The following is a 19,966-nucleotide window of genomic DNA, read 5'->3' as shown; positions in this document are numbered from 1 at the left end:
ATTTTGTAATAAATGGGTAGACTTGATTAAGGAGTGTGTGATGATAGTTTCTTATTCTGTTTTTGTGGATAGTCAACCTCATGGTTTCTTTAAACTATGTAGAGGGGTGCGGCAAGGCGACTTTTTTGTGCAGAGGAACTTTTCCATCCGCTCCACAGAGGAGAACAGAGATAGAAAATTTTTAGATTGAGATTTAATCACCGATACCCCAAAATCAATCATTTATTTTTTGCAGATGACTCAATACTGTTTAGTAAGGCTACGAAAGAGGATTGTCGGGGACTAATTCAGATTTTATAGAGTTATAAGGAGATTAGTGGTCAGAAGGTCAACTTGGATAAATCATCAGTGTTCTTTAGCAGAAATACACCAGTGCATACGCGAGATTCCCTAGCTAACATACTCAAAGTTCCTCATATTGGCAATCAAGACAAATATTTAGGACTCCCGTCAGTCATCCAAAGGTCTAAGAGGACAACATTTAATTACATAAAGGATAAGGTTACGCAAAAGCTTCAACACTGGAAAAGGGATTTACTTTCATCAAGTGGCAGGGAGGTGTTAATAAAAGTCGTCACAACTGCTATACAACTTTATACCTTAAACTGTTTCAAGCTGCCAAAAATGCTACTCGAAGAAATTCAGAGGACAATTCTGCAATTCTGGTGGGGACAAAAGGGAAGCAAAAGGAGGATGCAGTGGATAAGTTAGAGAATTACTTGTAGGCCGAAAGAACAAGGGAGATTGAACTTCAAGGATCTAAAAGCCTTCAACCTTGCTATGTTAGCTAAGCAAGGGTGGAGACTACTGATTAGACCTAATTCCCTGATTTCTAAAGTTTATAAAAGTAAATACTACATATTTTCTAGTTTTCTACAGGCTGAGATAGGTACTAACCCCTCATGGGGTTGGAAGAGCGTGTTGGAGGGTTGAAAAATTCTGGAAAAAAGACTTTCTCCAGAGAATAGGACGAGGCAGCATGATAAGTATTGCACTGAATTCATGGGTCAAAGAGTTTACTACCATAACACCTATACAATAGGTTGCAAAACTAATGTTATCAAATAGACAATAGAATCAAACAAAAATAAAAGAACATTTCAATCCAGCAATAGAAGAGGAAATTATTAACACAGAAATTGTAGAAGGAGAAGACTACATTATCTGGTTGAAGGAGAAGAAGGAAAGCTATTCAATCTCATCTGGTTATAAACTTGCATTTCAGGTTTAGCATCCTCTAGAGGAATTTCTTTCTGTACAGTGCCAAAAAAAATTCATATGATCAGGAATATGGAGTCTTAAAAGCCAACCCAAGGTAAAGAATTTTCTTATGGAAGCTAATGCATAATGAATTACCAATCAAGTTAAAGCTCCACACTCGAATCTCCCAAGTTAACCCTATCTGTCCACGGTGTAATTCACCAGAGGAATCAACATCACATTGTTTGTGGGTTTGTCTAGATTCAGCAGAAGCTTGGAGGTTATTGGGTATTCATCACCCAGCAATTATCAATGAGCCTTGGTGGTGGTGGAAAGAATTGCAAAATCAGAATAAAGGACGAAGACAATTGAAGGAGATAAAGAAACTTGTAGCTAACCTGGCATGGCAGATTTGGAAATCCAGAAATGAACAAGTTTTTTAAAGTAAGAGGAAGCTGCCTGTGAAAGTTGTTCACACTACCCGAAAGCTCATGGAGGAGTGCACGGCCGTTGCCTTTCCACTTCTTCTTAAAGATGACCTTACCAATTTCTTTTATTACTTCAATTGCATAATTGTTTAATTGGTTGGTGAAATTTTTTCATGTGGGTCGTTATTATGTGTGATGTCCGATTTTAGACCAATTTTATTCAAAGAATAAAAGTAATTATCTTAGAAAAAAAAATCAAATCCTCACTATTTTCGACTCTTACTTTTCACTTTTCCAATGAAAATCTAGTAACAAAAATAGTCTTGATGGCGAGGGGAGGCAGCATGGATGGCGAGCCACGCCGTACGAGAAAGTGACGACGATGATGAGACACGTACAAGAGCAAGGAGATGCGACGACGCAGTGCAAGCGAACCATGGATGAAGGCGACAATGCAGTGAAGGAGATGCACAAGAGCCAGAGAGACGGGAAAAGGAGCCGGCGACATGGCAACAACCGTGTGGTGGCGGTTGCCAGTGGTTTTTTTTTTTTTTTTTTGTGAGTGTGAGAGAGTTAGAGGCTCTGCCTCTCTAAGTGAGATATTGAAAGGGAAAAGTGAGGATGGGTTGGCGAGGCTTCGAGCAAAGGTTAAGGTTTCTTTTTTAAAAAAATGCTTCGAATCGGTCTGGATTTCTTAAATCCTTCAGTTTACGAATTTTTACTAAAATCGACCAGGCCGAATCGAATCTTACTGATTCTTTTCCTTATACAGTCAGATTTCTTAACCAGACCAACCTCTTGACCGATTTGTCAGTTTTTCGGCCTGATCAAGTAGGTTAATTCAATTCTAACAACTATGACTAAAACAATATTTTACTCTAAAAAAAATAACCTAATAAAAAGTGATTAAATATTCATAAAAGATATAAGTTCAAATCCTTACAATTTTCGATCCCTACTTCTCACTTTTTCAATGGAAATCTAGTGATGAATGCATTTATATATAACAAAATAATAATTTATATAATATACATTTACATATTTTTAATATTGACAAATAATAATTTTGATTTTTTTTTTCAAAAATAGCCTTGATGATGATAACTAAACATGAGGGAAAATATTTAAAACAACAGAATTGATTATTACTTCTAATGAAAAAATATTTTTTCTTATTGCCAAATCTTTTTTCCTCTTGTATATATATAACTCCTTTAGCTGAGTGTTAACCTAACAAACACACTAGTCTCCCAACACCCACATACATTGCAAGAAAATAACCCTTCACCTTCACAATATTGTACATACATATGGAGACCAAAGCCATAGCTACAAGACCACATTGTTTGGTGTTATCATTCCCAGGTCAAGGCCACATAAACCCCATGATTCAGTTCTCAAAGCTCTTGGTACATGAAGGGGTGAAAATAACACTAGCCACCACATGTTTTTACTCCAAGACCTTACAAAATGTGCCACCTTACATATCACTTGAATCAATCTCTGATGGGTTTCACAATGGTGGGTTCGGTGAAGCTGGAACCTTTAAGGCCTATTTGGGCCGGTTTTGGCAAGTGGGCCCACCAACCCTTGTTGATCTTATAGAAAAGCTTGCTAAATTAGGAAACCCAATAGATTGCATTATCTATGATTCAGTGGCACCATGGGCATTAGATGTTGCCAAAAGATTTGGCATAGTAGGTGCTTCTTACTTCACTCAAAATATGGCTGTGAATAGCATATATTATCATGTTCAATTGGGAAAGATTAAGGTTCCTCTGATTGAGAGTGAAATTTCACTTCCTTCTATGCCTAAACTTCAACTTTGTGATATGCCTTCTTTCTTCCACAATTGTGATGATGAAGATTTGGCTTTGCTTGGCTTGGTAGTGGGTCAATTCTCCAACGTTGACAAAGCTGATTGGGTCCTATGCAATTCATTTTATGAGCTGGACAAAGAGGTAAGCAATTATAATTATAAAGACTAATGTATTAATGATCAGAAATCTAATTATTTATGTTATTTTTTTTATTAATTTAAATTTTGAGAGAAATAGTATTATGATATGGTATTAGAATTTTATGTTTGAAAAAATTAGAATTTGATCCTTAATGAACTCTATAAATAAAAAAAATAGCATACGACAAAAAGAGAAAAAAATTACGCAAAAATTAAACAAAGTAAAAAAGAAACTCTTGTTTGAGGAATAATATTAAAGATATAACTATTCATATTGCTTCTTTCTATCAATTTAAGTTTTTGGAAAAAATAATATCATAATATTAACAAAGAATATTTTAAAATATGAGATTAATTAAAATGATATAATTTTTTACTTTAAGTTATATTTTTGAATTCATGTTTTAGGAATAGCAAATGAATATTTTTTTTCTTATGAATTATATATAATGACAAATAAAAAAAATTATGCATCAAATTTCTCTCATATTTCATTTATATATAGTAGATATATACATACAAAGTGTTTATATGTAGTGAGAATAAAAAAAATGTGGCGCACATTTTTTTCTTAATTTATTTTAGTCCTCAATTTTTCTAATTTATTTTTGTTATTACTAAAAGTTGAACCAAGATTTCTTATTAGAAGAATAATATATCTATCATCTTAATTAATTGACGTCGCGCGCAATTTGTTTCCATATTACACACATTGAATATAATAGAAAGGTCACTAACTCACTATTGTAATTTAAGAAATGAAGAGAAATCATTCTTGATGTGAAGTAGCTAATCAGTTTTGAGTTTATTTAATATTAACTAACTATCATATATTGAAAAGGAAGAGAACATAGATACACTTTACAGGGGAAAATATATTGTCATTAAATTCTCCAACTAATCAATATATAGTAATACTACAGAAATACCAATACAAAATTACTTTATTTAACTTAATATTTATATTTGTGCGTATAATATTTATAATAGATTTAGTTAATATATATGATGCACAACACTGACCCAAATACGGACACAATATGATATAGAACTCGCTGATACATGAATTTCAAATTCTTATAGGATATAGGGATCGGACATATATATATATAAAATATCTGAAGTATTTTTTAGAAAAATAATAATGATTAATATTAAAATATAAATTAATTTTTTAATTATTTTAATTATATAAAATACTTAAAATATTTTTTATTTTAATAAATAATAATTTTTAAATTTATTTCAACAATACATATTAAAAAATAAGACTGAACATGCTGACATGTGATGGTAATTAGGTGTGTTCAAGCGTGTCTAGTGAAGATTTTTTTATTTTTTGTTAAAACACGGTTGAACACGACAGACATGTGTGTTGCACGAGTATTGATGAGTGTCGTATTTGAAATGTGTCCAAACATGTAAACACGACAATTCAGTGAAACGCTCATATTTCATAGGTGTCAATACTTTATAGGTTATTATGTGTCTTATTTATATCGGCACAAATTAAAATTATTATTAATAAAAAATTTTAAATATTTTGTTTGAATAAATGCACCATAATTATATTAAAAATTAAACTTTGCATAATTTTCTATAATAAAATATATATAATTATATATTATTATATTTAATATTATTCAATTATATCAACAAATAATTAAAGAATATAAAATAAAATGAATAATAATTAAAAAATATAAAATAAAATTATTTTAAATTAATTTTTTATTTTCTTTCAAACATTATTATAAAAATATATTCATTTTACTCTTGCTTTTTGGATAAAGTTTCTCATTCAACATGCATAATGTTATCATGGTTCATAAATCATATTTCTCAAAGGCCTGCTATTACTTATATATGACTTTAGGTGACAGATTGGACTACCAAGATTTGGCCAAAATTTAGAACCATCGGACCAAATATTCCCTCTGTATTTTTGGACAAACGAATTAAGGATGATGAAGATTATGGAGCTGCAGCATTCAAGAGTGAAGAAGAATGCATGGAATGGCTAGACAATAAACCAAATGGATCGGTTGTTTATGTCTCATTTGGGAGCTTGGTTCCTCTTGATGAGGAACAAATGAGAGAAATAGCATATGGTCTAAGAGATAGTAATCATTATTTTTTGTGGGTGGTTAGAACCTCTGAAGAGATTAAACTTCCAAAAGATTTTGCAAAGAAATCAGAGAAGGGTTTGGTAGTAACATGGTGCTCCCAATTGAAAGTACTATCTCATCAATCTGTGGCATGTTTTGTAACACATTGTGGTTGGAATTCTACATTGGAATCTTTGAGTTTAGGAGTTCCAACTATTGTAGTGCCTCAATGGTCTGATCAAATCACAAATGCAAAGTATATGGTTGATGTTTGGAAAGTGGGAATTAGAGTTCCAATTAATGAGAAAAAGATTGTGAAGAGTGAAGCATTGAGGGATTGCATAAAAGAAATGATGGAGTGTGAGAAAGGAAAAGACATGAAGAATAATGCCATGCAATGGAAATCTTTGGTTCTGAAAGCTGTTAGCGATGGAGGTGGAAGTTCTTATGAAAACATCATGGAATTTGTGAATAGCTTGTTTACATGCTCTCAATTACAAGTTATTTCTTAGTCATATCAACAATAATTCGTTCCTACAATAATTTGTAATACTATTATATATACAGTTTATGATGGGAGTTTTTTTTCTGATTATTAATAATATTTGAGCATTATTAATATATATTTAAATTTTCATCTCAGCAATGTCCTATTATGCCCATGTTATTTCACCAATTGACGGAAAAAAAAACAGTTAAGGTTTAATTTACTTAGTAATTATCTTTTGTATAGATTTTTTTAATATTAATTTTATGCTATTTTTTTTATCAACAAAAATCAAAGTTTATATTTATAGGTCATAAAAATTTTAATATTATATTATAAAATTATCAAAAACTTAATTAAAACGATAAAAGAAGACACGTAATAAATTATATATTTTATATTTGGTAATTTATATATTTATAAAAATATTATTCATATACTAAAATTAACGAATTTGGTTCGTATATAGCTAGAACGACCTTCACAAATTGCAAATACTAATTTGTTAAGAATTAACCGAATTGAAGCTATAGCATCATCATTAGCTGAAATCGAAATATCCGCGAGATCGGGGTCACAATTTGTATCGATTAAACAAATCGTTGGAATTCCCAAAGTGATACATTCTCTAAGAGCGGTATACTCTTCTTGCTGATCAACGATTATGACAATATCGGGTAAGCCTGTCATATATTTAATGCCACCCAAATAGGTTTTCAAGTGCGATAACTGTCTCTTCAAAATAGCAGTATCTTTTTTTGGCAAACTATGGATTCTGCCCGTTTTTTGTTCTGTTCTCAAGGACCTGAACTTATGAAGTCTCGTTTTTGTTCTAAATTTTGAATTTTTACTTCAGAGAAAAAAGTATAATCTCTCTCACCGTTGAATGGTTTCTCTCTCATATTTTCTCTTGAGTCCACCTATAAAATAAATGGTGAGAGATTACACTTTATCCTCTAAAGTGAAATTCAAATTTTAGAGAATTCAAATCCAAAATTAACTATTAAAATTAGTTATTAATATATGTTTATGTATAATATAGTTTAATTTATTTTTAATTTATATTTATATATTTTTTTAAAACAAAATAGCTCAACACACAAAGTGGAGAGAACAAGTAAAGAAAAAACTAGACAACAAGAATCATAAACACATAGTCCTTATTAAGCAAAGACATATCCCTTGTTATCTTCGACATTGCCATCAACAATAAAAGGGGTTATCACATCTCCGCTCCTGGTAGCTACAAGTTGACAAATTAATGATCTCCTCTACCCCTGTTCTTTTATTCTGAAATATCCTCCTATTTCTTTTGATCTAGACGTTCCAAACTACCGCAAAGAAACATATGAACCATTTTTTGCGGTCCTTCTTGCTACATGTTGCTCTTGTCCAGCTTTGAAAATGTTCCTTCAAAGTACCGGGAATGGGCCACTGCTTGTCTAGATAAGTTAGCCATGTGCACCACACCTGCCAAGTAAATTCACATCTAAGAAATAAGTGATGAATATATTTCACATCCTTATTACATAGTACACACAAATTATCCTCATGGTTAATTATTCCAAGCCGACATAATCTTTCTTTTGTATTCACCCGGCCTAACAAGACGAACCACACAAACAGCTCCACTCTCGGCGGGACAAAGCCTTTCCAGTTATCCTTGGTGAAACTATAACTTGTTACGTCTTCCGAAAGTGTTTCCTCCTGCAACACCTGCACAAATGAGTTAGTAAAAAATACTCCTTGTCTGTCAAACTTCCACACAACCCTATCCTCTTTGTCAGCTGCTAGATTGACCAGCCTCAAAGTGTCATGTAATTCAGTCACAAGTTCCAACTCCCATTGGAATAACTCACGCCTCCATTGGAGGTTCCAAACCCAGTCCAACCCATCCCAAAACCCACAATCCCCTATGACAGATCCTTTCTGCATTGAAACCGAGAAGAGCCTTGGAAACCTATCCTTCAAAGGACCACAATATAGCCAGACATCCTCTCATAACCGAGTTATTCTACCATCACCAACTTCCATAGTCAATCCAGTTATCATCTTATCTCTTACATGTTGCTCCTTAATCTATAGTTGACAAATATCCTTCCATGGACCCCCTCTAGTAGGCAATGTCTGAGTAGAAAGCAGCTCATTAGGATTGAGATTGTTGCAGGAGCATACCACCTTCTTCCACAATGGACAATCTTCCTTAGAAAACCTCCACCACCACTTAAACAACAGTGCTGTATTCCGGACCATCGCATCTCCTACTCCTAAGGCACCTAGACTTTTTGGAGCCTGAACCACTTCCCATCTAACCAACGATACACCATTCCTACCATCCTCCTTACTCCACAAGAATTTTCTCTGTAATGAGATCAATTTTTCCGCAACAGCCTTCGGCATCTTATATAAACTTAAGTAGTATATCGGCAGGCTATTTAAAACAGCTTTAATAAGTACCAACTTACCCGCTTTGTTGAGCACCTTTGATTTCCATAAGCTGAGCTTCTCCTCCACTTTGTCTATTATTGGTTTCCAAGTCTTGACCAACCTTGGGTTAGCTCCTAGAGGGATTCCAAGATATCTGACTAGAAGGGTAGCTGCCTTACACCCCAGCAAGCTGCAGATAGTTTGCACCCATTGTTGACCGCAGTTGATTGGGATCAAACTGGATTTGTCAAAATTGATACTTAGCCTCGACATCAACTCAAAGCAACGCAAGAGCCTTTTGTAGTTCTTAATAGTCTCCTCCTCTGGCGGACAAAACAAGATAGTGTCATCTGCAAATTGAAGGTGCGACAATTCTATATTGTCTCTCCCAACCAATAAAGGGAATATACGGCCGTTCCTAACTGCCTCCCCGACCATTCTATGTAGAACGTCCACTACAAGTACAAACAAAAAGGGTGATAGTAGGTCACCTTGTCTCAATCCTCTTTCCATCTTAAACGGCTTTGTTGGTGAACCATTTATCAGGACTGACATAGAGGCTGTGCCAACACACTCCATAACCCACTCCCTCCATCTTCGCCCAAATCCCATCTTTTGTAAGACGATGTCCACAAAACTCCACTTGACTCTATCATATGCCTTTTGAAAATCTAGCTTGATTATTGCCGCCTCCTTTTTCCTTGTTTTAAACCAATGCACAGTTTCACATGCAATAAGTGCCCCATCATGTATTTTACGACCCTTGATAAATGCACTCTGAGTCTCTCCAACCAGTCCCGGCATCACTAGTCGCACCCTCCTAACTAACACCTTCGAGATCACCTTATATACACATCCGACCATACTGATTGGGCGAAGGTCTTTGATTTCCTTGGCCCCAACGAACTTGGGAGCTAACGCTACCCATGTAATGTTAGAGTCTTTAGGTAACCTGCCTGTCTGAAAGAAACTCGTCACAGCTGCTGTAAACTCAATCCCAATCTCATCCCATCACTTCTTGATAAAGTTCATGTTGTATCCATCACTTCCCGGTGCTTTAGATGATTCACAATCCCACACAGCCTCTCTAATCTCTTCAGTTGACGGTAATACTTCTAGAGCCACAGATTCCTCTTCTAATATCATATTCACCAGTCCATCTTTGAAACCCACCACAGGAGATTCCTCTTGATGGTACAATCGCTTATAAAAATCTATAATAGCAATTTTTATCCTAGCTAGGTTTCTAACCAATCTTCCATTAATCACCAGAGCATCAATTCTGTTATTCCTCCTCCTTGAAGAAGCTATGTGATGAAAGTATCTGGTGTTTTTGTCCATATCCTTTGCATGTTGAGATCGTGACATCTGTTTCCAGTGCAACTCTTTTCTAACGTACCATCTCTCACAGCAAGTCACCAAAGCCTTCCTTCTTGCCTCCACTGTTTCATCATATGCTCCACTACTTACCATGTCGTCTATCTTCTTAATCTCTTCCTCAAACTTCATGATTTTCTTATCCATGTCACCAAAGTTGTCTTTGTGCCATCTTCACAGGGGAACTGTTAATGCCTTTAATTTTTCTGTGAATTCTATCTTCCCTAATCCCCTACATTCCTCCTTAACCATTCTTAGAAACCCTTCGTGTGTAAACCATGAGTCTAGGCTTCTAAACGGTCTTGGGCCGCTTCTCATCTTTGTATCCTCGACTATCATCGGACAATGATTTGACAAGCCCCTTGGTCCTCCTCTTAGTCGAATCTCTGGGAATTCTTCAATCCATTCTAAACTCACCATCACTTTATCAATCTAACTACATGAACATCCTCTAAACCATGTAAACTTACGGTCATTAAGCGGTAAGTCCACCAAATGCATATCTTGTATCCAACTCTTGAAGTCTTCCGCAGATCCTATTAAACTTCCATAACCTTTTCTTTCATCAACATGTACAATTTCATTAAAATCTCCCATGAAGCAACACGGAACCTGACACAACCCAGCAATATAACTCAGCTCCTCCCACACAACAAGTTTTTCATCTCTGGTATGAGCACCGTAAACCAATAGGAATGCACAATTAAAATTATTCTTTAATAAAACTCCCTCAACACACAACCATCTATCTCCTTTGTAGCAATTATTTATTTTAAAAATAAGTTCATCCCATAGTAGCAATAATCCACCCGAAGCACCATCAGACCCAACATGTTCCCATCCAACACTACTGCATCCCCATAGCTGTGCCACATCGAACCTTGTCACTACTTGCCTTTTAGTCTCAATCAATCATAACATATTCAATCTATATTTTATCTTTAAGTCCTTTATCATTCTCAACTTTCCATCCCCCCTCAACCCCCTAACATTCCAAGAACAAAATATCATTTTAATACATTATTACACACCTTTTTTTTATTCTTAGGCCTACATCGTCTTGCTTTCGTTTTCTGTTTTGCCAATCTTCTCTTCTGTGCATTTTCTTCATTCTGAGCTTGTAGGATTGCCATAATATCATCTTCCTCGTTGTATAACATAGCACCGGATTCAATTGCTAGTTCCCAGGTCCTCTTGTTCTCTATCATTTGCTCCTTCACCTTCAAACTCTGATTGTCGCTTGTACTACTATCAATTCCATCACCTTCTCCTTCCGTTAGAGTCTCCCCTGTATCGTTTCCACCGTGCACCAAACTCCCTCTGCGTACTGTCAAATCCCTATGTTTATTTACAACATGACGTTCATGATCCACACGCTCCTTAGAATAAGTCCTATTTTCAGCTTCACTGTCAGATTTCGTTTCACCCTCATTACCTTTGTACCCACCGTCATCTCCTTCGTCACTTGCCTTCCCATTACCTTCGAAAGAACAGACAGCACCATCATTCTCCCCAAAGCCCCCTGTTGCCGAGCACGCTGCATTTGCAGTCCCTGCTTCTGCTGCGCTCATCTCCATCCCTCCTGTCATACCTTCTACTCTTCTCCACTCAGCTGCTACACCGGTTCCCTCCTCACCATTCACGTCGGCCTCCTCTGCGTGAATCACCGTTCTTGAGTTTGGTGGACAGGTTTCAACATCGGTTGCCATGTCCACAGTCCCAAGGTGCGCAGCTCGTCTCACTCCATCTCGGCATGGCCTTGTGCGACAGCGCAACACAAAGCTGTCATTTCCATAGCCTCCATCTTCGTCTCGTCGTGAGTGTGCTGCGCCAGGTCTCGCTGTTGCTGCGCTGGGGTTAGCTAGGTCGCGCAACCGAATTGTTGTACCAGGATGGAGGAGCTTCCCTTCGACCCGACCCGGATGAGGTTGGATCAGCCCACACGCTGATTTGGTCCCAGCGTCTCTAATGGTGTGGCCCGTTGAATGTGTTAGGCCCAATTGCAATACCAAGGCTTTGTTTGAATAATCTGTATAGTTAGCCGAATTTTCTAATAAATCAGACTTGGTCTTTTTTTTTCCTTGTAGCTTCCCCGTCCAGCCCACAGAATTTGCTTCCAAAAATCTCCAATATGGTCCGCTCAGAATCTTCTTTATCACTCATAAAACCTTTGCCCACCGAATCAGCCTTTTCTATAATAGCTTGTTGATGTGAATCATACATTACCATTTTCATGTGATTAAATTTTAAATTGTCATTACTCCATTCATTCAAAATTTTTTCTGAAATTACCAACCTGCCCTTGTCTTCTTTCCCCTCCCTCGTCACTGTCATTACCGTCTCTGATGTCCGGTCCCTACATTCCGGCACATCAATTATTTCTACACGGTCCTTTATTGCACCTCTCGTTCGTTGTTTGTCGCTTGTGTCGCCGGCAACCGTGTATTCCAATTTACAATCCAAGTCATACGTCTCACTTTCCACCTCTTTTACCAACACATCAAAACCGCTGAGGCCTATTGTAATATGTATCCATTCTTTGATCTCGTCCATAACACATGTATCGATTTGCACACGTCCTACGCTGAAAGAATTACATGATTCTGTCAATTTATCGCATCCAACTACTTCACCCCATTAACTTCCAATCATCTTAAAAGTGTCTGTTGACCAGACATGCAATGGGACTCCAAAGCATTCTAGCCACACTCTTCTAGTTTCACTTCGCTCTGCCTCCTCCCATCTCCATACTCTATGAAAGAGTTGTAGAAGACTATTCATTTTAAAGGTGTAGGTTTCTTCAGCGCTCAACACACAATCAAAGGTCAGAAGAGCTTTATACGCACCCAGCTCTCGTACTTGAACGACTTGAGGGAAGTTCTCCGCAATCTTATCCTTCAAGTAGTTAAAATCAATAGCCTTCGTAGTCCCTCCCACTATGCTTCTCTGCAACCTGTCTAAATTCTCTTTTGCTACGGCTACCTCTATTGTTTTTTGTCCACCCGTTTCCATGTGGATCCTGTTCCTTCTTCTCCTTACTGGACTTTGTTGTATTCAGAGGTTCGGCAATATGAGCCTCTTCATTTTGCGGCCGCTGAGTTGTGTTAATTTGAATATTGTTTTCTCTCTGTGGTCTCTTCATCTCAGGCACGCCCGACATCCTATCCTGTACTTCGCTTCCCCCACAAACACAACCTTACCTTGCAACTTTATTCGATTCATTTTCTTTATTGCCTTCAAAGCCCCTTCCTTTGTAGTATATCGTATGAACGCAAAAATGTATATATTATCACCTTTTTGTTTACGTGATAAATATATGTCATTTATGCGCCCCGTCCAATTGAACAGCTGAAATAGTTCTCTCTTCGAGATATCTCCTGGAAGGTTGTCTACAAAAATGGAGAAAGACTCATACTCTAGGCGTCGATACTCTTCTGGATTCCAAATTCTCATATCTTTGTCATATTTCCTATCTCTACCCCTCTCTGTGTTTTTCACCCACATCTCTCTCACTTTTTCATCTCTTTCTCTCTATCTTATCTATTATATTTATATTTTAACATATATTTTATACTTATAATCAATTTTAGTAGCTGATTTTAATGTACACATGACATAATTGATATACCTATAGAAAGTAAACAAAAAATTCTATGCGGACATGAGTGTGTACTCACACACACACCTTAAAATCTCTTGGATGAGTTGAAAAGTCTTGTGAAAAAAAACAAAATTAAATAACAGTAATCAATAGTATACTGAAAAAGATGATGGCTACCGGGCATGTCACAAAATATTGATTGAAGAAAAAGAAGAAAACTTTAACTTCGCCTCTGCGTCTGTCAATAATTGAAAGACAATAATTTACTTGGGTGGCAAAAGCCATTCACAATCATATGCTGTTTATAACTTTATATATATTTCATTGATATATAGGCTTCTGTTTTTTTTTTCGGTGACTATATAGGCTTCTGTTTTAATTTCTCCTGTGCCTGTCTAATTTTGTGGGTAGTTTCTTTGATTTTATATACTCTTTTTAATTGTGTAAACAATAAAAAATACACTTAAAATTAGAAAAATAGCATATAGGACATATTATATATTCACTTCTCTTGAAATTGAAATTAGTGGGTGATACTGAATTCATATTATAATTTGATAGTCATGTTTATAACGTTGATCTCGGTAGAAAAACGTAAATGTTATATTTATGAAAAAAGTCATTAGCATATTGTATCAACATAGATAATATTAGAAAGAAAATCATTTAAAAATATATTATTTCTTTTAATATTTATAATTTAATTTATGAAATATTTAGAATTATATATTTATTATATTTAATATTATCTAATTATTTCAGCAAAAAAATAAATAATATAAAATAAAATAATTTTTGACTGATTTTTTATTATTATCTTTAAAATATTTTTGTTATAACGACGACGAGGAGGACGGCGACCTAAAAGTAAATATATTCCTTAATTTTACAATTATAAACAAAGAGTCGTCGTCGTCTTGACGACGACGACGACGACCAAAAAGTAAATATATTCCTTAATCTTACAATTATAAATAAAGTATCGCGAATAGTGTAGTCAATAAAGTTTTTTGAAAGAAAAAATATAGGTAGACAATGAAAATACTAAATAATGTGAACAATAAATATGTCAGATATTTAATTCAATAGGTATGTAGGTGATTATATTTATTATTTTTAATTAGATGGTTATTTCTTTTAATTTGATTTACTCATGCACAATTAACAATAGTTGGATGTTCAATTCATTAGATGTGCAGATATCCTAATGTTAAGATTTAGAATGTAATTTGGAAGTGGAGTGTTTTTTTACTTTATTGGATCAATTCTAAAATCTATTGTTTACAAAAGTCCTTGTCTACCTAGCAAAACGCAGTTAGAAATTAATTAACCTAGTATATATATATATATATATATATATATATATATATATGGAAAAGTCTCGGAGCAGCAATTTTTTAAGAAATTGGCCAGCATTTAACCATTAAAAGAAAATTAAATGATTCCACACCATTATATTTAATCTCACACCATTAAAAATACTATTAATGACCAATTAATAGTTATAAAACACAAAAGTTACTGCCCTAACACTCTTCTATATATAAAATAACTCCTTCAAGTCTCAACTCAACACAAAATCACCTCTAAACCGATATTGCAAGAGAAAAGGTTTCATTTCAAATACACATTACTGAAAAAGCATGGGTATCAAACCGCATTGTTTGGTGTTATCATTCCCAGGTCAAGGCCACATAAACCCCATGATTCAGTTCTCAAAGCTCTTGGTACATGAAGGAGTGAAAGTAACACTAGCCACCACATGTTTTTACTCCAAGACCTTACAAAATGTGCCACCTTACATATCACTTGAATCAATCTCTGATGGGTTTCACAATGGTGGGTTCGGTGAAGCTGGAACCTTTAAGGCCTATTTGGGCCGGTTTTGGCAAGTGGGCCCACCCTCCCTTGTTGATCTTATAGAAAAGCTTGCTAAGTTAGGAAACCCAATAGATTGCATTATCTATGATTCAGCGTTGCCGTGGGCATTAGATGTTGCCAAAAGATTTGGCATAGTAGGTGCTTCTTACTTGACTCAAAATACCGCTGTGAATAGCATATATTATCATGTTCAATTGGGAAAGATTAAGGTTCCTCTGATTGAGAGTGAAATTTCACTTCCTTCTATGCCTAAACTTCAACTTTGTGACATGCCTTCTTTCTTCAACAATTGTGATGATGATGAAGATTTGGCTGTGCTTGACTTGGCAACGGGTCAATTCTCCAACGTTGACAAAGCTGATTGGGTCCTATGCAATTCATTTTATGAGCTGGACAAGGAGGTAAGCAATTATAATTACCAAGACTAATGTATTAATGCTCAGACATATAACTATTTATGATATCTATTTCTATTAATTTAGATTTTTGAAAAAAGTGATATCATGATATGATATGAAAATTTTATGTTCAAAAGGTCAAAGTTTGATTCTTGATAAACTCCACAAGTAAAAAAAAAAAGTATAAGATAAAAGGAAAAAAAAAGATTTATATAAAAATTAAAACTCAAAAAGAGACTCTTGTTTGAAAGAGAATGTTAAAGATATAACTATTCATATTGTTTCTTTTTATCGATTTAAACTTCTGAAAAAAATGTTATCATGACATTAATAAAAAGTATTTTAAAAATGTGAGATTAGTTAAAATGATATATTTTTTATTTTAAGTTAAATTTTTTACTTCATGTTTTAGAAATACAAATGATTTTTTTTTCCTTATGAATTATATATAATGACAAATAAAAAAAAGTTATGCATCAAATTTCTCTCATATTTTATTTATATATGGTAGATACATACATAAAGTGTTTTTTGTATATATACTATATTTAACGAGAATAAAAAAAATTATGGTGCACATTTTTTTCTTAATTTATTTTTGTCCTCAATTTTTTTAATTTCTTTTTGTTATTACTAAAAGTTGAACCAAAATTTCTTATTAGAAGAATGATATATTTATCATCTTATATTATTAATGTCGCAATTTGTTTCCACATTACACACATTGAATATAATAGAAATTAAAGGTCACTATTGCAATTTAATAAATGGAAAAACTACCATTTGTATCATGAATTTTGCGAACGCTGACAAAAGTACCCATCAAACAAGAAATCTAACGTTGTACCCATGAAAGATGGGTTCCGTGTGACAATAGTATCCAAACCGTGATTTTTCGTTGACTTTTTAATAAAATTCCTAAATTATCCCTTCTATCTTCTTCTCCAAATTTCAAATTTCACAACCCTCATCTTTCGTCTTTTTCTGCTGCTGCCAGCCACAAAAAATTAAAAAGATTAAAAATTGTTAAATTAAAAAGATTAAGAACTGTGGATTATTAATTATCTGAGGTTATTGTTCAAATATTATGAATTTGTAGATTTGGTGTAGAAAAATAAAAAGAAGTTTGAAATTAACAAAAAAAACATACATTTTGGTTTCTTGGTGTCACTATGGGAACAAGAGGCGCAGAACCAAGAGCCTTTGGGAACAGAAGGAAGGATAGGTCGGAGATAGAAGATGTGATAGCCTTGGTCGCATTTGTTGCAAAGGAGAAGCTTCTCTGGGAACTCACTGGAGGAGCAGCACTTGCTGATGATGTTGTCGTCGAAGGTTGGCTTGGGAGTGTGGGTCCTTTTTCACCCTGCATTCCCCTGGCCATGTCTTCGATCATACTCGGCATGTTCAGAAGCTCATCCTCATCAATGTACCCCGCCACCATCATCCCTCCTTGTTCTCGAGTACTCAAAGTGAAACAAGATCCTTCAACAATAACATTACTACCACCACAGCCTTCTAGAGGGTTCTACGGTGGCCTCGAAAGCCTAGCCTAAGCAGCGGCGGTGGCTGCAATGTGAATATCAGTCTACCAAATGGCATGAAGATACTCTAACAGCATCCCCTTTTTCTACAGATCGACGGCGCTGAGCAGTGTTTGGAGTCACCATTGGAAAGAGAACGTGGCCATCGACCTCTTGTTGGCTCTGGTTGCTGAATTCTACTACTTATTGATTTGGAATAAGAAGAACAACAATATTCAGGTTAAAGAAGTTGAAGAGTTTGACAAGGGTGTACTTTCTTAGTGTTGTCGTTGCATCCGAAGAAGAAAGAAATAATAAGGGTAATGATGTTAAAGTTGATTTGGATTTAGATTTGGAGAATAAATTAAAATTGGAATAAAGAGAGATGGAGGTTGAGGATAAAGGTTGGAGGAAGACATCAGGTGCTTGGGTCTTGAGGAAATGGTGACTGGCGGTGGCAGAGGAAGACGAAGGATGAGAGTTGTGAAATTTGGAATTTGGGGAAGAAGATAAAAGGGATAATTTGGAAATTTTATTAAAAAGTCAACGAAAAATCACGGTTTGGGTACTATTGACACACGGAACCTATTTTTCATGGGTACAATGTTAGTTTTCTTGTTTGATGGGTACTTTTGTCAGCGTTCGCAAAATTTATGGGTACAAATGGTAGTTTTTCCTTTATTAAATGAAGAGAAATCATTCTTGTTGTAAAGTAGCTAATCAGTTTTGAGTTTATTTAATTTAACTATTAATTAACTATCATATATTGAAAAGGAAGAGAACATAGATACACTTTACAGGGGTATCTTGTCATTAAATTTCCCAACTAATTAATATATGGTAATGCTACGGAAATAACAATCCAAAGTTACCTTTTTAACTTATTAATATTTATATTCATACATTAATATTATTTATAATGAGTTTAGTTAATAATGTGTCCTGTACATAAAGACATAAGTTAAAATTATTATTAATAGAAAATTTTAAATATTTTATTTTAATAGATGCACAACAATTACATTAGAAATCAAACTTTGTACAATTTTTTATAATAAATTTATATATGATTATATATTTATTACATTTAATATTATTTAATTATTTTAACGAGTAATTAAAAATATAAAATAAATTAATGATAATTAAAAAATATAAAATAAAATAATTTTAAACTGCTTTAAATTAATTTTCTATTGTATTTCAAACATTATTGTTAATATATATTCATTTTACTCTTGCTTTTTTGATAAAGTTTCTCATTCAACATGCATAATGTTATCATGGTTCATAAATCATTTCATTTTATTAATATTAAGGTTATTAAAAGCCTTCTATTTTACTCTCTAAGGAATCATTATATAAATTTTAGTTTTTTTACATTAATAATAGCATAAATTATATTTTTTCAGTATTTTATTTTTCTTCTTTTATTTTCTTCAAATCCCAAATTCAATATGTAATAGTTGCTTCCAAAAATTTGTTTCTAGGTGGCTGATTGGACAATGAAAATTTGGCCAAAATTTAGAACCATTGGACCAAATATCCCCTCTGTATTTTTGGACAAACGAATTAAGGATGATGAAGATTATGGAGGTGCAGCATTCAAGAGTGAAGAAGAATGCATGGAATGGCTAGACAATAAACCAAATGGATCGGTTATTTATGTATCATTTGGGAGCTTGGTTCCTCTTGATGAAGAACAAATGAGAGAAATAGCATATGGTCTAAGAGATAGTAATCATTATTTTTTGTGGGTGGTTAGAACCTCTGAAGAGATTAAACTTCCAAAAGATTTTGCAAAGAAATCAGAGAAGGGTTTGGTAGTAACATGGTGCTCCCAATTGAAAGTACTAGCTCATCAATCTGTGGCATGTTTTGTAACACATTGTGGTTGGAACTCTACATTGGAAACTTTGAGTTTAGGAGTTCCAACTATTGTAGTGCCACAATGGTCTGATCAAATCACAAATGCAAAGTATATGGTTGATGTTTGGAAAGTGGGAATTAGAGTTCCAAATGATGAGAAAAAGAAGATTGTGAAGAGTGAAGCATTGAGGGATTGCATAAAGGAAATGATGGAGTGTGAGAAAGGAAAAGAGATGAAGAATAATGCCATGCAATGGAAATCTTTGGCTCTGAAAGCAGTTAGTGATGAAGGTGGAAGTTCTTACAAAAACATGATAGAATTTGTGAATAGCTTGTTTACATGCTCTCAATCACAAGTTATTACTTAGTCATATCAACAATAATTTGTTCCTAACGTTCAGATTATTTGTGTGTTAATCTACTTTATCTATTGTAATAATACTACTACATATAGTTTATGTTGGGACCTTATTTTTGTTGATGCTTAATAATATTGTGAGCTTTATTAAGATTAGCTTTCTCATATTTTCACCAATTGACAATTGTAGTGGCCGCCTATGTAGAGAGGTTCAAAACTGCCACTAAATTTCCGTCATTATTATATCGGTTCATTTTGCTGTAGTGGTAACAAGAGTGCATGATTTAATTAAAGATGAATGTTAGAGGACAGCAGTTTATTGTATTTGGTCAACAATTAATATTTAAAAGTA

The 19,966-nt window shown here is 34.2% G+C and overlaps 2 protein-coding genes across 2 annotated transcripts; both read left to right on the top strand.

Moving 5' to 3' along the window:
* Positions 1-2,841: 2,841 nt before the first annotated feature.
* LOC112740660 (mogroside I-E synthase-like) lies at positions 2,842-6,222 on the top strand. Its single transcript, XM_025789260.3, has 2 exons — positions 2,842-3,589; positions 5,465-6,222. Exons 1-2 carry the CDS (start codon positions 2,939-2,941, stop codon positions 6,206-6,208), a joined length of 1,395 nt encoding a protein of 464 aa, XP_025645045.1. The 5' UTR covers positions 2,842-2,938; the 3' UTR covers positions 6,209-6,222.
* An 8,927-nt stretch (positions 6,223-15,149) lies between these two features.
* Positions 15,150-19,765, top strand: LOC112744327 (mogroside I-E synthase). Its single transcript, XM_025793911.3, has 2 exons — positions 15,150-15,870; positions 18,878-19,765. Exons 1-2 carry the CDS (start codon positions 15,232-15,234, stop codon positions 19,622-19,624), a joined length of 1,386 nt encoding a protein of 461 aa, XP_025649696.1. The 5' UTR covers positions 15,150-15,231; the 3' UTR covers positions 19,625-19,765.
* Positions 19,766-19,966: the final 201 nt, after the last annotated feature.

The sequence above is a fragment of the Arachis hypogaea genome, chromosome 14 (genome assembly GCF_003086295.3).
Source record: "Arachis hypogaea cultivar Tifrunner chromosome 14, arahy.Tifrunner.gnm2.J5K5, whole genome shotgun sequence".
Lineage (NCBI taxonomy): Eukaryota > Viridiplantae > Streptophyta > Magnoliopsida > Fabales > Fabaceae > Arachis > Arachis hypogaea.
Note: the sequence above shows the minus strand (reverse complement) of the source record. Positions and strands in the feature narration are given on the sequence as shown.